Genomic DNA, 19923 nt, shown 5'->3' on the forward strand with positions numbered 1-19923 from the left:
ACACACACACACACTACCCCTAAACCTACCCATCACACACACAATAATGAAGCACACTTTCAACACGCTCTGGTTTAAATGTCTGGGAGATGCGACTCACTCTGCCGTGTTTAGCAAAAGCATCTCGCAGGATTTGCTGGAGGTCCTTGCGTGACATTCTGTAGTCGAGGTTCGTGACCTGAACGTCGGCTCCGTCAGAGAAGGGCTCTGATTGGCCGTCAGGGGACGGTGCGCTCAGCGGAGACGAGCGGTTCGACAGGCAGGGGGACACACTCCTGAAGAGACCGGAGACCAACGCACACACACACACACACACACACACACACACGTGACGAGAACGCAAGAGTGTTTTATGAAGCCTTTGATAATCATGCAGTTCGCTTACCGTGACGACCACGAACTCTGAGAGAGCATCATGGGACTGAAGCTCCGCTGTAAACTTAGTTTGCTGAATGCTGAAGGAGTGCTGACCTGAAACGGCTGCCCGGGAGAGTCTCGCCTTCACACACACACACACACAATCAAATATCATAGCACTCAAAACTCATAAGAACAAAACACAATAGAACATATTTGAAAGAAATCCGAGGGGATTTCCGTGCCTCCATTGTAAGTCTGTTCACCCAAAACTGATGCTTCAAAAAGTTCATAGTTGGTAAAATAAGAGTTTTAATCCAAGTCTTCTGAAGAGACACATTTGCTTTATATGATGAACAGATTGATCCTTTAATTCACATATGAACAATGTTTACAGCATTCAAATATGGCAAACAGAAGCTCAAGCATGAGAACCAATGAGGTTTCGCAATCAAGTACGGTTGAGCTTGTTTACATTCACTGTTCAATGTTTATACGTGAATAAAATAATCAATTAAACCTAATCCTTAAAGGAACACACCACCGTTTTTTTTGAAATAGGGGTTATTCACCGTCTCCCCTACATTTAGATAGGAGGGCAAACGCATTTTTGTCTCAGTGCATGCATTGTCTTAGTTTGGCAGCGCCGCCGCTAGCTTAGCATAATGAATGGAATCCTTTGTTGCCGGATAGCATGTCGTGAGTAAAAGTGATAAAAAAAAAAAGAATTACTTGTGGCTGCGTATTCACAACGAGTACAAATAGCAATGCAGATTAAGACTAGGCGATTTCCTAGGCAGAGATTGACTTGGGACTATACTGGGGTGAAGCACAGGCGAAGCGCTGCTACTTGGGCGCAGAGATATCGAAGATATTCTTTCTTCAATAGAGGGACAGAAACTTCTCAGATTTAGTTAAGAATAGATTTAATTTGTTTCGACAATAAACGAAAGTCTTATGGGTTTGGAATGACAATTTTCATTTTTGGTGAACTATCCCTTTAAAAACATCAATGATTTGTCTAAATCAAACACTGCAAATAAAAAAACTTTCACAAATCACATGATGAACACTAGTGATGTGAGTGTGCGAGAGTGCGAGTGTGTGCACAAGTGTGTGTGTCAGTGTGTGCACAAGAGAGCGTGTGTGAGTGCGAGTGTGTGTGAGTGCGAGAGTGTCTGTGTGTGTGTGAGAGTGAGTGAGTGAGTGAGTGAGCGAGAGTGTGTGTGTGCGTGTGGTACCTTCGGCTGCGCTGCTGCTCTGCAGGTTTTCCGGCTGCCGGCAGGAGCTGTGTGTTCGTGTGACTCTGAGGCGAGGCGCTCACAGGTCGGGTTGCTCCACACACAATCTGCAGCAAACACACACACAGCACTAACTTCACAACATACGAACACACAGCCGATTCCCAATGAGGCGGAAGACAGGAAAGTGACGGGGAGGACAGACGAGGAAAGAGGAAGATGGAGTCTCACGTAAAGCATCCCGGCGTCACAGAGCAGCGGCACACGAGCAGCACAAGCAGGTCAAGCGCAGCACAGCACATTGAGAATGAGGGGAAGCGTGCGATTGGAGGATGATGGGAGGAGGCGGGAACACAGCTGACCTGGGGGCGGGGCTTCATCACAGGGCTGGAACGAGGAGGCGTGGCCTGCTTTCCTCAGGGGTGTGGCTGTGAGTGAGTGTACGCGAGAGTGCGTGAGCGCATGCGTGTGAGAGGTTGTGTGTCTGTGTGCGAGGAAGTATTTGTGTAGGTGAGTGTCTGTGCGAGTGCGCGTGTACGAGTGCGAGAGCGCGTGTGTGTTGGTGTGTGCGCGCGAGTGTGTGCGAGAGTGCGTGTGTGTTGATGTGTGCTAGAGTGTGTGCTAGAGAGCGCGTGAGTGTTGGTGTGTGTGTATGTCTGAGTGCGCGAGAGAGAGAGTGTGAGTGAGCGAGTGAGTGTCTGTGTGAACGAGTGAATGTGCATGAGCGCATGTGTATGAGAGAAAGTGTGTGTGAGAGACAAAGTGTGTCAGTGAGTGTGCGTGAGAGCATTTGTGTGCGTGAGAGCATTTGTGTGCGTGAGAGCATTTGTGTGCGTGAGAGCATTTGTGTGAGTGAGTGTCTCTTTGTATGTGTGTGAACGAGTGAGAGGGAGTGTGAGTTAGTGTGAGTGTGTGAGAGTGTGTGTATGATGATGGGAGGAGCAAGCAGGTCAAGCGGAGGTACAGGCACAATGAGAATGAGAGGAAGCGTGCGATTGGAGGATGATGAGGAGGAGGCGGGGCAGAGGCGGGAACACAGCTGACCTGGGGGCGGGGCTTCGTCACAGGGCTGCACGAGGAGGCGTGGCCTGCTTTCCTGGGGCTATAGGGGCGCTCGGGGGCGTGGCTTCTCGACCGAGACGCCCGGCGACGGGGCGAGCGTTGCTTCTCCACGGGGAGGAAGAGTCGGCGCTCCTCTTCCTCCTCCGGGCCGTCGGGTGAGAACGACACCACGATGCGCTGGCCCAGGACGTCTTCATTCTCCATGCGCTTGCGCGCGCGTTCGGCCGCGCTGGCACTAGCGAACCGGAGCACGGCGCAGCCGCCGGAGACTCCCAACACCTTCCCTCCACAGTTATTGGAGAGGCGCTGGAGCCGGTTCGCCACAGCTTTGGTGTCGCGGTGTGTGGGAAGGTGGTGCACAAACAGAAGGTTGAAACTGGGCTGAGGAGCAGAGACACAAACAGCACTCTGGGAGATCTGAGAGGAGGATGGAGTTGCCGCTGGGAGCTTTAAATAACGGGATCTCATTATGAATCTCAGAGCATGGAGTCACACAGGTTTATGATCACATGATTACAACAGCAGCATCGGTCTTCAAACAGAAACACCAGCTGTTTTCTGCCAGATCAGAGCTCAAAATGCAGAACCAAATGCAGTCAGGAACAGTGTTGGGGAAAGTTACTTTTAAAAGTAATGCATTACAATATTGCATTTTTTTAAAAGTAACTACCGTATTTTCCGGACTATAAGTCGCAGTTTTTTTCATACCTTGGCTGGTCCTGCGACTTATAGTCAGGTGCGACTTATATATCAAAATTACCAAGATTTACTCGTCACAGGATCGCTGACGGCCCCAGATTATTATTTGCGAGTTTTTGATGTGTTTGTGGTATGACGTGAATGCATCATTTGCTGAAATTGGGGGTGACATTACCGTCTACAGCCACGAGAGAGCGCTCTATGCGCTCTAGACTACAGCTAGTTTTCATCTTCCTCCGGAAATAGCGGAGTTGTTCAGAAGCGACACGGAGGATGAAGAATTCAACGGGTTCAGTGATGTGGAATAAGATTGCGGGAGCTTGGTGAAATTGCTTTACCGATAACTGTTGGACTCGCTATGTTATTTTATTTTATTTTATCCTATTCAGCCTCTCAGGTATGTTCTTTATGCTATTGTGTAGCTAACTGTTGATGTGTTACGTTAACAACATACCGGACACATATTCAGCCTGTTGTTCTTTGTGCTATTGTGTGTAGCAGAATAACTTAAATGCCTTCTGTTTTAATGAATTAAAGTCTGTTTAAATAACTTTTTCTTGGTCTTGGATTTTGTTAAATAAATTTCTAAATAAATGCGACTTATAGTCCAGTGCGACTTATATATGTTTTTTTCCTTGTCATGACGCATTTTTGGGCTGATGCGACTTATACTCCGGAGCGACTTATTGTCCGGAAAATACGGTAATTGCATTACTTAGTTACTTTTTATGAAAAGTAATGCGTTACATTACTTTTGCATTAATTTCTCACCTCGGCTGAGCTTCCTTGTTTTATTTTATAACAAGCAAAAAAATATATATATTTTTGGAAAATGTTAAGGCGCTTTCACAGCAAAAGTGAAATGAATAAGCCTCAGGCTGAAGAAAATGCAGATTTACTCATAGTTGCAAACCTCTCAGCTGCTGTTATTCTGGATTAAAGAACTATAGGATTCAGGAGAAGGAAGTTCAACACTATTTCTAAATCTAATCTAAAGTAACTTTTGCTTATTAGTATGGTTGAATTAGATCATTGGAGGTGAGCAGCAAAGAGATTGGTTAATAAAGTGAGATTAAATACATAAAGTATATTTGCGTAATTTAACAGTTAATTATAAAAGTTTTGCGTAAAATTCTGAGATTGCATTTTACTGTTTTGATTCATTTTGAGGAATACTGAATGTTTTCGTGGCAGTGAGATGAGCAAATGCATTTAGCCTAGAACTAAAATAACCATCATGTTCACACACACTTTATTTCTCTCAACATGGGGACAGGAGAGCTGTCAGTCAATAAATGTGAAACCGTAACTAGCGCTACTATTTGAAAAAGTAACTTCGATAATTTGTTGTAAATTGAAAAAGTAATGCGTTACTTTACTAGTTACTTGAAAAAGTAATCTGATTACGTAACTCAAGTTACTTGTAATGAGTTTCCCCAGCACTGGTCAGGAATATAAAGGGAGTGAGGCTGACCTGTGCTTTGACGATCATGCCGGGTGGGAGGTCCGAGACGAACTCCTCGAAGGCGACGCGCAGGTGTGCGTGTTGCAGGAGCGCGGGCGAGGCCTGGCTCTTGTGCACCAGGATCACCTGGAAACCGTGTCGATGCCTCAGGTCACTCAGCTCACTGGCGAAGTTCACATCCGCTGCGGGAACGACACACGGAAATTCAGTTTCGCTTTCGTATGTGAAGTGTGATGTGATTGTGATGTGTTATGCACGATTAATCGCTAAAAGATCAGTCTCAATTCAAACACCCATTTACTTTACTGTGTTAGATTAAAGCGTCCTCTCATTGAGAGAAAGAACGTGTTATCTGGATGTTTTGAGAGGACTCTCCTGTTTATAGTTAGAGCCAGACCAAATCCAACCTTGAAGAAGCTGTGTGTGTGTGTGTGTGTGTGTGTGTGTGTGTGTGTGTGTGTGTGTGTGTGTGTGTGTGTGTGTGTGTGTGTGTGTGTGTGTGTGTGTGTGTGTGTGTGTGTGATGGGTAGGTTTAGGGGTAGGGTTAGTGTAAGGGGACAGAATACCGTAATTCCTCAAATAAAGACCGGTATTCAAATAAACGCCGGGCCTCTGATAGTGGCCGGGGATCGTGGTCAACGCGGACAAATAAAGGCCGGTCTCAAATTAAGGCCGGGGAAAAATTAGTGTACACTCAAAGACGGACTCGCTCAGCGGTTGTCATATCACAACTATTCAGTGTTTTTAACCACATGTTTATTTTAGGTTTCAGACATTTAAATAGATATGATTTATAGCAAAACAATACATTTATAGTTTGTAAAATACACAATGGTGTCTATGGAAGCAGCAATAACAATCCATTCAAATATATTTGGCGACGTGTTTTATTCATATCAGATACACAGTGTAAGTAACTATAAAGTTTACTCTATTCTTCTCCCAGTTCACCGGCCACTTACTTTCATGTATTTCGGGAGAAACTGAAGAATTCACGCGCTGTAACGTAACAAATCCAACAGACAGGAATCTCTGAACTGCGGTGCCCATCTCACGTTACAGATCAAGATAATTTATAAAGGGTTTTAAACGACAAAACAAACTCACTTACACGGATTTGAGAGTCAGAATAGAAGATAGTTGATGACATGGTAAGCAAGTTTGTTAATATTTAGAAATAAAAGCGCTACATCTGTCATATAGCGCTATTTTGGCTGTGGTGAACACGTGCCAAGCATGACGCGTCACCATGGAATCTTGGCTGGTGGGCGGGCGGGGATCGCGAATTAGAAATAAAGGCCTGCCTCTAATAAAAGCCTGCTTCAAATAAAAGCCGGCTACCATCTGCAGTTCAGGTAAATAAAGGCCCCGGTCTTTATTTGAGGAATTACGGTATACAGTTTGTACAGTATAAAAACCATTACGTCTATGGAGAGTCCACACAAAGATAGTGGACCAGACGTGTGTGTGTGTGTGTGTGTGTGTGTGTGTGTGTGTGTGTGTTAGTCTTCTTGGTAACAGGTTAAGGAACAAGTGGCATTATTGGAGATGGACTGACTTGTTTTCTTCGACACGTTGGCGACTAGAAAAGCAGATCTGCGACCTGGAAGGTCACGACGTGCCTAACTTAAGGGTCAGCTGCATAATCAATGGAGATATGCTTCAGTGTATCTGTCCATGAGTGTTTATCTATTTCTTAGCCAATCAGAATCATTCAACCTGAAGTAATGACGTAGCTTAGACCTTGGTGAAGGGTATAACTGCTGTGATCTGTGTAACTGTAAGCGGAGCGGCAAACGGACTCATTGTGAGTCTTAAAGCTGGACTTCTGCCTGATGAAACTACAAACTATCTTCAGTAAAAAAAAAAATCTAAATATTATAATTCTGACTCGTCTTAAATTGACTGCCGGTTGGGCCGGTTGCATAAACTAGTCTTAGACATAGACTACTCTTAAAAGTTAAGTTTCTTCAAGACTGGAGCTAACTTTTTAAAGTCAGTTACATAAAAAGGAAGATCTGTCTAATGTGAATCAGAAAAGTAAGACTGGTCTCCTCTTGACTAATTTCTAGCGCTCAAATTAATTCTTAAGGCACATTAATTTCTAGCGCTCAAATTAATTCTTAAGGCACATTCTTAACATAGTGGCTAAGTTTATGCAACTGGCCCCTAATTAATCATATCTGGTCCTTGGGTCTTGTTATGGGAAAATTATTCCCATCTCTTTCAAACCAATAAATGCTGCTGTTGCTGATTGAGGCGAGCAGGTGAGATGGGTGGACGGGGAGAGACGGGTGGACTTTGGCCCCAAAGGTCAAAGTACAGGCCGGTTTTAGAGTGAGCAAAAGAGCATGACCAAACCCTAAAGTTCAGGTTATTATTACTATTTCCTGACGGCAGAGAACTGAACTTTAGTCCATCTATGGTAGAAGAACAGACCTTGAGATAAGCTGTATACAAACTACTCTCCCCCTCCGTCCTGCGTCTCACTTGTATCGCAGACTGTACATTGACTACCTCTGTGGAACAACTGAACCTTTCTTATAAGAAATAAATCATTTTTAATTCTCAGACTGTCTCTTACGCTTTGATGATTGCTTAATGAATAAATTTGCTATTACAGTCTTTAACTGTAAATTCCCTAACAATGTTCTATTATATCAGCACTTTTATGTACAGAGATAAATCTGATTTGTCATGAGTCAATACTCTTAAATATTTTGAACAGAGTTGTGTGTTTGTGGACACGTACATGAAACCACGATGACCGTAGCGGGAGCAGCGTGTGTGTCTGCGAATCTCCTGAGACTCTGACGCAGTTTATCATCGGCTGCATTTTTGGCTGTAGCGTTAATGTGGGCCACCGTCACCTGAGCAGGACCAAATCAAGCCATCAATCAACAAATGCATATGAAACAATCATGAATACAAGGAATGCAAGAAGTGCTGCGCGGGGTGTAACTTCAGTGCTCTTCGGGTGTAGGGATAGATTCACACATAAGCAAAAACAATCCAAGGCACACGAGTAATTTGTTTTTAGAAAATATAAAAAGCCTTTATTCTTTCATGGCTTAAAGCATAGGTCGGCAACCCGCGGCTCTAGAGTCGCATGCGGCTCTTAAGCGCCGCCCTAGTGGCTCCCTGGAGCTTTTTCAAAAATTTGAAAATGGAAAAAATATTTTGTTTTAATATAATTTCTGTAGGAGGAAAAACATGACAAACATTCTTAAAGTTTTTCAACGTTGTAAAAATGTGTATAATAAATATTTAATTTCAACATTTCTGTCAACGAAGAATTTACGTCACAGACTGTGACACACGTGTCTGTCAGATCGGCGTGATGCTAGACCGGTGGCTGACAAACAAACAAACAAACCGGCGGGTGGGCCATGGATCCCAAGGGGAAAAAGAGAAAGATAGCTGAGCACTCCAGTGCGGCGCGGGACTAGATTTGATGGCCGAGTGCGAGCGCGGGCGCGTGCGGTAATGCACTCACTCTACTAAAACCAAATAGAAACGATTTACAGGCCAGAATTTCTATTCATAACATGTTTGCAGCGTTGAGCGATATAGCCAATCACAGACATACCGTAAAACTTCAAATAATAGCCGAGTCCCAAATAGACGCCTGTCTCTTTTACACCCCTGGTGTGGCTGCAGGTTTGGGTAAATAAAGGCCCTCGCGCATTTTAAACAAATTCAATTGCCGCAATAGTAAAAGGTCGGAAGACTGCAGTTTCACGTGGAGCATTTGGAGATTTTTAGAGATTAGAGACAGGCCTATATACACTCAATGAACAACATCTAAACACTAAATTATAAAGGCCTGCCTCATATAGACGCCTGTCTCAAATACAAGCCGGTGCAGTTCGACGATTTGGGAAAATAAAAGCCCGGGCTACTATTTGAAGTTTTACGGTATGTGTTGATTTCTGGAACGCAAAGGCCAATCAGAAGCATTTAAGATAGACTCCCCTCACACTCAAAACTGACTTTTTTGTTCAGTGCTGAATTCTGTATGCTGGCAAATCCTCTAATTATAACGAACAAAGTGTGGATATTATGAAAGATTCATTGTGCAGTCAGCTTCATTGATAATAACAGAGATGTGTGAGATCACGATGAACTGTCAGCTTTTTAGGAATTATTAAGAGAGCGCACTTTGCAGAGAGAACGCAAAGAGAACGCAGTAAACTGCTTGCTTTTATGTTAAATTAACAGTGGTTTGTGTTTTAATGCTATTTGCGGGCAGAAACGGGACAAAACAAATGTTGCGGGCGGGAGAAAGAAAGTTGAGAACGTCAGTTATAACGACCCACGCATTAAAAAATGGTTGGGTTAAAATCGGGCTCGGGCTCATAATTACGTTTAATGTGTCGGGCCGGGCTTGATTTTTTTGGGCCCAATCTAAACTCTAATTTGTAGCCTACTTATGTTGATACAAGGGGGCTAATAAAGCTAATATAACACTTACAGCATGTGTTGCCTTCATTATAAGGCTTATATAAAGTTTTTACGTTTTTTGCGGCTCCAGACAGATTTTTTTTTTTTTTTTTGGTCCAATATGGCTCTTTCAACATTTTGGGTTGCCGACCCCTGGCTTAAAGGGATAGTTCACCCCAAAATGTAAACTCTGTCAGTAATGACTCTCCCTAATGTTGTTCCAACTCCGTCAGACTTTCGTTCATCTTCAGGACACAAATTAAGATATTTCTGATTAAATCTGAGAGCTGTCTCACTCCTCCATAGGCTTCTAAGGGATTGAAACTTGCCGGCCCAGAAAAGTTATTAAAGACATCGTTAAAATAGTTCGAGTGACGACAGTGGCTCAACCTTAAGTTTATCAAGCAACGAGAATACTTTTTGTGTGCAAAAAACAAACAATAATAACGACTTTATTCAACTATTCATCTTCTTCTCTGTGGGCCTCGAGTGAGTTCACGTAGTGCAACAGCGCAGCGCTTCTGGGTTGTACGTCACACGTAGACTCACTATTGGCCAACGCTGGTCATGTGTGTGATTATGATTATGGCTTACTGCTATGAAAACCTTTTCACAATATTCTAATTTTGACTTTGGGGTTTTCATAAGCTGTAAGCCATAATCATCAAAATTATAACAAATAAAGGCTTGAAATATCTCACTTTGCATGTAATGAGTCTATATAATTAGTTTCACCTTTTAAGTTGAATTACTGAACTTTTGCACCATATTCTAGTTTTTCCGAGTTTCACCTGTATATTGCTTGGTTTAGTCGTGTTATTGGTGAGATATTTTCTTTGTAATATTTGACGATGACCAGCTGATCGTCGCCTTGGGTTGTTTTTTCTCATGAGTGAAACGCAGTCATGCTCTGGTTGATGGGTGATGCTCGTGCGCACCTGGCAGTTGTTGAGCTCCTGGATGACGGCTTTGTTCTCTTTGTTGATGTCACACACGCAGATGAACTCGGCCTCACGGTGTCCCTGAAAGAAGCGCTCTCGAAGTCTCTGCACCAGCGTCGCAGCCGAGCGTCCACTGGGAACCGCACAGTTCTCGATGTCCCAGAACACCCCGATGGGGGGCAGCGTTTCCAGCGCGCCGCTCTCTGAAGAACCTGCAGACACACAGGCAGTGAGTAGCGCTGGGTAACGATTCAGATGTTCCCACAATTCGATTCTAAATTCGATTCCCCATTCGACTCAATGAATAGAGATTACAAATCCTATATTTATAAAAAAAGAACAGTGAACAAGTTTAAAAGTGGTTAGTAGTGATACCATTCACCTTATGTCAAAATGATTGATGGCCTGTTTGATTGACAGGTTGACCTTCCGGTGTAGGGGTTAGGGATTAACCTTTGACCTTATTATCCCTCGATCATGTGTTTTTGACCGTTAGTTTGACCTATTGAGTCTCGCTATTATATTTCATAGTTTTGACATAAGATTTGACCTATCGGCTTTTCTAGTCATGTATCATGTAGTTTTGATGAATGTTTGAAGCCGGTGTCAAAAAGGGTTATATAGGATGTGTGTCACAGGAAATCCTTTAAATCCTTAAATGGCCTTGCACCTTCTTACTGATCTGAACTGTTAACTGCGAATGTGGCCGGTAGGTAGGGGTGTGCGATATCACGGTTTTTGATCGTGGACGATTAAAATGTCTCCACGATCTGCTTTTGAAGAAATATCGTAGTATCGTGCATTTTATCAGTTGCAGTTCTGGCGCCGAGCTCCGTCTCAACATACAACAAATGTTAACGCAGAGGAACGGGACACTGCAGTTCACAGAAGTTCATTATTTGCATGTGCTTTAAAGCCTTGCTGGTTAAACATGTAATTCACTGCTGATGCGCTGTTCTGACGTGTGCTTTCTGAGCGCATACACCCGAAGCACACGGGCACTAAAAGCCTGTCTAACAGCGTCTGTTTACTGGACTACGTTATAAGTTATCTTTCGAGTCTTATTGCGCTAATATTGTCAAATACACACAAGGTTTACATAAACCAAGTTGGTTAAAGTGAAAGCAAACAGAAAAAAAATGAGAGAAAATCTGCTTGTCAAATGCGTGTATATTAGACGCGTCGCGTGCAGCTCTTAAAGCGACAGTAGCCAGTTAGTAAACAAGCTGCCTCTTGTCCTTAAAGAGATAGTTCACCCAAAAATAAAAATTCTGTCATTATTTACTCACTCTAATGTTGTTCCAAACCTGTATTAATTTCTTTCTTCTGTTGAAAATAAAAGTTATTTGGAAGAATGTGGCTTACCAAACAGTTGCTGGTCCCCATTGACTTCCATAGTAGGAAAACATATGGAAGTCACTGGAGTACAGCAACTGTTTGGTTAGCCACATTCTTCCAAATAACTTTTATTTTCAACAGAAGAAAGAAACTTATTCGGGTTTAAAACAACTTGAGAGAGTAAATGATGACAATTAAAATGTTTGGGAGAACTATCCCTTTAATGTTAATAAAACAACAAAACACAAAGAGGAAATCACTCACTGCCCTTGACTGAGAACTTTAGTAGTAGCTTTAATAATAATGTATAATTTATACAGTGAAGTCTGTTGTGTTTTATTTTCGTATTTGTTCATTTAGCCTAATTACTTTCTTCAATGCTACTGTTAAATACCCCTACTGTAGCTGAAAAAATAAACCACTGTTTATTTCATTTGTATATTCAGTTGTGTATGCTTAATGTGTATCTTTGTTCCTAATTCTTAATAACAAAGAAAATAATGATAAAGATTTTTATCTTCGCCACTTTGGCCTAAATGTCTGCCATTCTTTTTTCTTTTGTTACCTATAAGGCTTTTTTCACTTGCAAAATAGTAAAACCAACATGAAAAAGAATCGTGATAAAATCGTTAATCGTGATTTTCCTGAAAAAAATCGTGATATGATATTTTTGCCATATCGCCAAACCCTACCGGTAGGTGTCTACGGTCCACTAGCAGTTATAATCTGTCCCAGCCACATTCACGATTAAAGTCGAGAGGGGATGGTGCCTTTGCAGTTGTCGGTCCTAGGCTGTGGAATAGCCTCCCTGAATCCCTGAGATCGTTGTCCTCTTTATATGAGTTTAAATTTAAATTAAAGCTGTATCTTTTTGACCGGGCATTTCTCTAAAATCCTCCACATTTCAATTATGGTTCTATTACATTTACCATTGAGACATGGTATTTTGCTTTTCATTGCATCTGCATGTTTCCTGGATTTTTGTTTTGTAAAGCACAATGGTCAACTTCTGTTGTGTTTATTCGTGCTATATAAATAAAATAAATGAAATGAACATTTTAAAATATTTCTTAAAAACAAAACAAACAACAACAACATTGTGACAAACTTTGACAACATGTTTCATGCGGCATGGACAAAAATACCGTTTGAAATATTTTTGTATAAATAAGATCTAAGACGCCAGAGCACAGTTTTTGCTTTAAAACATTTTTTTTTTTTTTTTTGAACAGACGCCGTTTAGTAAAAATAATATCTTAGGTTAAATGTATGCAAAATCATTTATATCATACAGATGTCTTATAAGAAGATAAATAGCAGATATGATTTTAATAAAAACTTGATTTAAACAGTCTTTTAATTTTAAAAGATCTAATTTAAACTTTTAAGATTATGCTTTTAAATAAAATTTAGTATGAATAAAACTCTGGAAAGCAGACCAGCTTTACTGTGACATTATCACTGAAGGATCTTTGTTTATGACAACTTAAACTATTTGGTTTTTGGATTTGTTTTTATCATTGCGTAAAGAACTACTTCAGCTCTATGAAAATGTAAGGTGTTTTTATATTTATACATGTCATTTTATATATATATATATATATATATATATATATATATATATATATATATATTTATATTTATATATATTCATTTAGATAAAACTATGTTTAATTTGTATGAATACATTTTGGTAACATGTTATTATTCATTGAGTTATATACTTTATTTAGAATCATTTAATTTAAAAATAGAGATGTTAATTTTATGGAACCGACTTATGTGTTTGGAGTTCAAAACCGCTTAGAAATTATATTAAATGATTTATTTATTTTTATTTATTTATTTAGCAAATGTAAAAATGCAGTTTTCTGTGACGGTCGTGTTTTAGGTGTACGGGATAGAATATGCTGTTACAGTACAAAAATAAATATGGCTATATTAATAAAAATTATACTTTAGGTCACCGTTAAACAAAATCATTACAGTTGTAAGACTGGAAAAACTGGAGGATAGTGTTCTCACTCTCTGAGAGAAAGCAAATTAAAGCTGCAGTCGGCAAGTCCGGCAGATTGAGTGGTTTTAGGCAACATTTTTGAATGTTTACAACTCTCATGCCCCTCCCCCACTATCAGCGGATACCCTCCCACCGAGTTCATGCACGTCAGTGCGTGTGCACCAGGTTATCAGTGAACGCGCCCGTCTCATCAGCATCCATCAACACCATGGAGTATTTGGAGGTGTGCTGTCCTGGCTAATCTACCGATAGATTGCAATTGCTAACGTCATTTATACTCTAAATGAGCGTACTTGATTTTCCGCCATCACTCTTCATTACTGCGCGAACTTCAGGCGTGTGCATGTGATTGTAACGTGCGCGAGGGGGGGCGTGTGCCCGATCTGTGATTGACAGTCAGATCTCACACCCCCCTGCGCTGATTGGACCCGATGATCCGGAAGCTGTGGATTTTTGCAAAACAAATAACAAGCTCCAGGTGGAGTTAGAAGCTCGGAGTTTTTTCTAAAACCACTTTATTTATGTTGTTCTGTCGGATTATAGTGTCGATTTCACTGAATATGATCAAAAAAAAAATGTGAATGATTATCATTGAGTATTGTGTTTAGTATCATTTTAAATGTCCCAGAGTGGGTGGTACAGATGTCTCATTCCAAAAGAGTAAAACACAAGGTAATAAGGTTTTTTAGAAGTTTAGGGATAACTGGCACACAAAGGAATGTGCCCTTTAGACATGATCCTTGCCCCAAAAAGGCGTAAACTCATGAATGCAAATCCCCACTGTTAGCAAATCTGGGAGGGTGAACACAGTAAGTTTCCACTGTGAACTCATATAGCCAGACCTCATTTCATATGCAAACATAATGAAATGCAACTAGAAGATCAGGGCCTTTTCTGTATCTCAGATCAGCCCGTGAATGCCGAGTCGCGGAGACTCAGCATTCATGTATTTCATAATGTCGGGTAAAAGATATTCCTCTTTGTTCTAGAACATTTGATGGTTCGCATTGATTATCTTTCAATTGATTATGAAATTGTAATAATACATTTAGCCAGGCTAATGAAATATAATAGCGAGACTCAATAGGTCAAACTAACTGTCAAAAACACATGATTGAGGGATAACCAGGTCAAAGGTTAATCCCTAACCCCTACACCGGAAGGTCAACCTGTCAATCAAACAGGCCATCAATCATTTTGACATAAGCCGAATTTTATCACTATTATTAGCGACACTTCAGAGGTTTAAAATACTTAAAACTTTCAAGATATTAATTACTTTTTAATTCATTTGTAGGAAGAAAAAAAAAACAGCTTGAAGACTCACTTTTACTGCATCTTATCACACCGCAGAAAAAAGTTCTTATTTCGTTTATTTTTTCTTCTTGTTTTCCAGTGCAATTGTCTAAATATTTTTAAATCAAGATACATTTACTAGATATACACAATTACAAAACTGGTTCCTCTCATCATTTGTAAGTCGCTTTGGATTAAAGAAACTGCTATATGTTTTTTTTTTGTGAAACTGATCAAAATGAAGTGAGTTTGTGCTAAAAACGAACAAATGGGGTCAAATATTTACACACAATTCAAAGGGAAGTTTTCATTACTCATTGAAAAGATATTTGTTCTTGTTTTAAGCATAAACTCCCATTTTATATTTGCATCTCAAGTAAATGCATCAAAGACATTTGTATTGGAAAACAGGACAAAACCTTCTTTTTTTGCAATGCATGCATTTAATGCCATAACTTTATGAAGTCTTTCTGCTCTGTGTGATGGATTTCTTTAATTATTCATAACTAACATTTATATTTCTTGCTTTTGAAAACTAAATGTCCCCAACACTTTGTCCAAAGCCAGTGTTTGTCTGATTCATGTCCAAATATAACTAAAGGGGAAGTGAAACTAGACGGTTGTCTAAATATATAAACTCATGAGTTTGAGTAACAAAGTGAAGTAATCAAAAAATCTGGATTTGCTTCTAGTAACAGAAGGGTTTGCTGAATTATGAAGAACCAATCATACTGCACAAAAATTATGTAATGAATCATGTCACATTTACCATTCTCCTATTCTATAAAAAACGTTTCACTCTTTTTGCTGGTGCGATTCTCTCTGAAATTGAGATCCTCCGGTCGTGATTAAAGCATATTTGAAGGCATTGTCTGGAGTCTGTTTGATTCAGGCTACACACTAGAGATGTTACTTCTATTCTCAAGTGCTAGTGTTTCAGTGGAGGAGGCTAAATACCTTATTCCCAAGTGATGGGTTTCAAAAAGGTTGAGATGTCGACCGACTCGAAGCCAGTTGTCGACTGTAGACGCGGTGCTAATATAAATATTATTACAGGGTTAGTTCACCCAAAAATGAAAATGATGTCATTAATGACTCTCCCTCGTGTCGCTCCAAGCCCGTAAGACCTCCGTTCATCTTCAGAACACAGTTTAAGATATTTTAGATTTAGTCCGAGAGCTTTCTGTCCCTCCATTGTAAATGTGTGTACGGTATACTGTCCTCGTCCAGAAAGGAGATAAAGACATCATCAAAGTAGTCCATGTGACATCAGTGGGTTAGTTAGAGTGTGTTGAAGCATCGAAAATACATTTTGCTCCAAAAATAACCAAAACTAGGACTTTATTCAGCATTGTATTGTCTTCCGGTTCTGTTGTGGATCCGCGTTCAGTGCCGCTGCTGACGTAAGACGCTGCTGACGTGTGTCTGGTGTGTGTGTGTATTCGGGTTCTGTTGTGGATCCGCGTTCAGTGCCGCCGCTGACGTGTGTCTGGTGTGTGTGTGTGTGTGTGTGTGTATTCGGGTTCTGTTGTGGATCCGCGTTCAGTGCTGCTGCTGACGTAAGACGCTGCTGACGTGTGTCTGGTGCGTCCGTGTATTCGGGTTCAAATAAATATGGCTGGGCAAAAAAATGCAAGTCTTCCTCTGTGTGGAAATCCTTAGACATGTTTGCAAAGATTGTTTAGTTTCCAGCGTGCGTCTCCCTCAGACTGTAGACGAAGCTCGGACACACCAGACACACGTCAGCAGCGTCTTACGTCACACACACACACGTCAGCAGCGTCTTACGTCACACACACACACACACACACGTCAGCGGCGGCACTGAACGCGGATCCACAACAGAACCGGAAGACAATACAATGCTGAATAAAGTCCTAGTTTTGGTTATTTTTGGAGCAAAATGTATTTAGTCCACTGATGTCACATGGACTACTGTGATGATGTCTTTATCTCCTTTCTGGACGAGGACAGTATACCGTACACACATTTACAATGGAGGGACAGAAAGCTCTCGGACTAAATCTAGAATATCTTAAACTGTGTTCTGAAGATGAACGGAGGTCTGACGGGCTTGGAGCGACACGAGGGAGAGTCATTAATGACATCATTTTCATTTTTGGGTGAACTAACCCTTTAAGTGTCGACCCAGGTAAACTTAAGTCAGGTGCGGTGATGAATTTCTACCACATCTGATTTAAGACCTTTTTAAGGCTTTAATTTGTGTAAAAGTGAATTAAGACCCGCAGAAATCCTAATGTAAGCATTATCATACATGTATAAAGGATTGCTGGGTAAAATTGATGCAATTCAGTCAATCTGCTATTTCATTTCAACAACTATTCCTGGTCAGAGGCTTCCAAAAATATTTAGTTATACATAGAGTTACGCTGCAACTATATTTAATGGTGCAATGCAAAAGTATTTAGTAAGTGGTGTTCCTTTTCATCAAAACTAGGTTGTAACGTGCAACCGGCCTCACTATCAGCAGTTAGTAAAACAATGTGCATTTGGTGTGTGTACAGACCATATTTCTGTGGGGTTTTGCCGAGGTGGACACCCAGAAGACCGTCGGAGGAAACTCCTGTCACGCCGCAGCCGTTGCACACCGGGACGGGCGGAGGGATGTTCGGCCAAACCTTCTCCGAGTCGACACGCAAACTCTACAAAGCAGAAGAGATGGATGTCAGATTTCAGCGCAGAATCCACACGAGAGCCGCTTTACACATTCTGCCTCGCCTTCTCTCTGGATTAAAAGGATGTGCTCGGATCAACAGTGGCCGCGTTTACATGCAAACAAATAATCCGTTAGTGATCGGAGTGAAGCTCAATCAGACTGAGAAGCCTTCATGTAAACGCCTTAATCCGATTGAATGGGGGGGGTTATTCCTATTCTAAACCGATCGAGAGAACATGTAAACACTTGATCGGATTGAGAACCGAAACTGAAAGGATTGCGCATGTGTAATGACGTGTGACGAGCTGTTCTCCTGATGAAGAAAGTGTCGTATAAATGAGTTTCCCATCATTCTATAATCCTCCGTTCAAGTCAAGTCATCTTCATTTATATAGCGCTTTCAACAATGGAGATTGTTTCAAAGCAGCTTTAAAGAGATAAACATACAATTTACGGTAACAGAGATTGTTTTGGCTTTATAGCGATTTTGAATAATGTTATTTCGGCTAAAGTTGGTTTTGATTGATTCACTTCCAGCAAAATTATCATTTGTTATTACATTAGGGGCCACTAAGACGACGGCGTTCTCTCTAAACAGACTTTAAACTGAACCTGTGACCTGATGGCGTTCACATGCGCATTAAGAATTTATTCTATAGTTATATTTGTTTGAATATGTGTGCGCAGGTTTGTAATTTCCCTACAAACCATGCCTAAACAAACTACTTGTCTTGCCTATACATTTGATACAGAATTTTATTTTATCAGAAATGGATTAAATATATTAAGTCTGCCGTTTAAAACGAATAAAGAAGCGATGTAGGAGGATAGTTATTATGTGCAAACAGCGGGAAACTCTGTATATTCCTGCATGAGCGCATGTCAAAAAATATATCCTGATTTAAAGTGAGCGAGCGATCGGATCCAACCTTTATACATGTTCTTCAATATGATATCTAGTGCAAGATCATTTACACATTTAAAAACCATTTTAATGAGAGAAAGATTTATAAAATTTTCAAAACCAAGCAAACTATATTTGTGTAAAAATATTACAATGATGCCATCTAATTGGTTTCTTGTCCAAATTTTTCTGTGTTTGTTTAAACAGACATCTAACTGGTTTCAGAGTCATTTGAGAATCCTGACTCCAGACAGTCACACAATAAGATATTAAATATTTAAGATATTAATATTAAAGTCTTGTTTTCTGGGGAAATAACAAAAAATTAAGTGAGTCTTTGCTTAAAACAAGCTAAATTATCTGCCAATGGGGTAAGAAAAACCCCATTGGCAGATAACTTTGCTTGTTTTAAGCAAAAACTCAATTTTTATTTATTTCCCCAGAAAACAAGACCTAATATCTTGTGTCATTTTACTACTTTAGTAAATGGATCTTGATTTAAGAAATGTTTGATATTTGGACTGGAAACAAGACAAAAATACTAAGTAAGAAAAGCATTTTTTGCAGTGTAAACACGCACATCAACACGATCATGTTTAGCGTTCATGTAAACACTACATTCAGATTTATCAATCGGGATGAGTTCAGTCCGGCTAAAACTAAAGTTCTGCATGTAAACGCAGCCAGTGAGCGAGCGATCGGATCCACCAACCTTTCTCCAGCAGTCCTGCAAACAGTGAGCGCCCGTCACACACCGCGACGCGTGTTGGAGTGAGTTAGAGCAGAGGTGAGGGGGTGAGGACGGGTCACCGTGTGGGAAACGACACTCACAGAGTTTACACAGAGAGGAGCCGGTGTGTGTCGGCCTCAGACCGGCGCAGTGTGACGCTGGAGGAGTGTGTGTGAGAGTGTGTGAGCGGGAGAGATACAGAGGAAAGCCTCCACCGGTGACGCCACTCGAGCTCTTCTGCAGACGAACGCTCGCTTCACAGCAGGAGCACACGCTTACGCTGAGACACGAGTGTGTGTGTGGGCCGGTGCTGTGGGGGGGCGGGGGAGGCACGTCCTTCAGCTCCAGGACCGGCTTACGGACCTCCATGGAATCGCTCTGGAGAAACACAGAAAGATAGTTTTATTTAATGCCATGTCAGCATCTAAGGCTATTTTCATGGCAAAAATTAAATTACAAAAATATAAATATCATATAAACACAATAAAACCAAACAAAACTCATATTATATATATTTTTTCAAATTAACATGATATAAAATCCAAGAACCAATGAGGGTTATTCTTGTGTTAGGCGAGAACGTTTGCGCTTCACAAGAACCAATGAGGTTCATTCTCGAGTTACGCAGCACGTTTGATCCGTTTAAATGTGAATAAAAGGCGAAATTCAATCTATTCATCATATAAAGCGATCAAGTCTCTTCAGAAAATTTGGACTAAACCGCTCAATTCGTATGAATTAGTTTTACGAGCT

The 19923-nt window shown here is 40.9% G+C and overlaps 1 protein-coding gene across 3 annotated transcripts in view; it reads right to left on the minus strand.

The window, feature by feature from the left end:
• The window catches only part of LOC130100550 (meiosis regulator and mRNA stability factor 1), a 56954-nt gene that overhangs the window by 36506 nt on the left and 525 nt on the right, over nucleotides 1-19923 (minus strand). For 2 of the 3 annotated variants that reach the window (XM_056266029.1, XM_056266031.1), the window contains exons 2-10: nucleotides 19153-19548; nucleotides 17387-17522; nucleotides 10206-10420; nucleotides 7577-7694; nucleotides 4834-5006; nucleotides 2643-3041; nucleotides 1599-1705; nucleotides 386-499; nucleotides 101-275 (exon numbers count right to left, since the gene is read on the minus strand). In XM_056266029.1, coding sequence (XP_056122004.1) covers nucleotides 101-275; nucleotides 386-499; nucleotides 1599-1705; nucleotides 2643-3041; nucleotides 4834-5006; nucleotides 7577-7694; nucleotides 10206-10420; nucleotides 17387-17522; nucleotides 19153-19539 — 1824 coding nt within the window. In that variant the 5' untranslated portion in view covers nucleotides 19540-19548. The remainder of the gene's footprint in view (nucleotides 1-100; nucleotides 276-385; nucleotides 500-1598; nucleotides 1706-2642; nucleotides 3042-4833; nucleotides 5007-7576; nucleotides 7695-10205; nucleotides 10421-17386; nucleotides 17523-19152; nucleotides 19549-19923) is intronic. The other variant, XM_056266032.1, reaches the window with a different exon arrangement.

The sequence above is a fragment of the Rhinichthys klamathensis genome, unplaced genomic scaffold (genome assembly GCF_029890125.1).
Source record: "Rhinichthys klamathensis goyatoka isolate OS25496 unplaced genomic scaffold, OSU_Roscu_1.1 h1tg000244l_1, whole genome shotgun sequence".
NCBI classification, from domain to species: domain Eukaryota; kingdom Metazoa; phylum Chordata; class Actinopteri; order Cypriniformes; family Leuciscidae; genus Rhinichthys; species Rhinichthys klamathensis.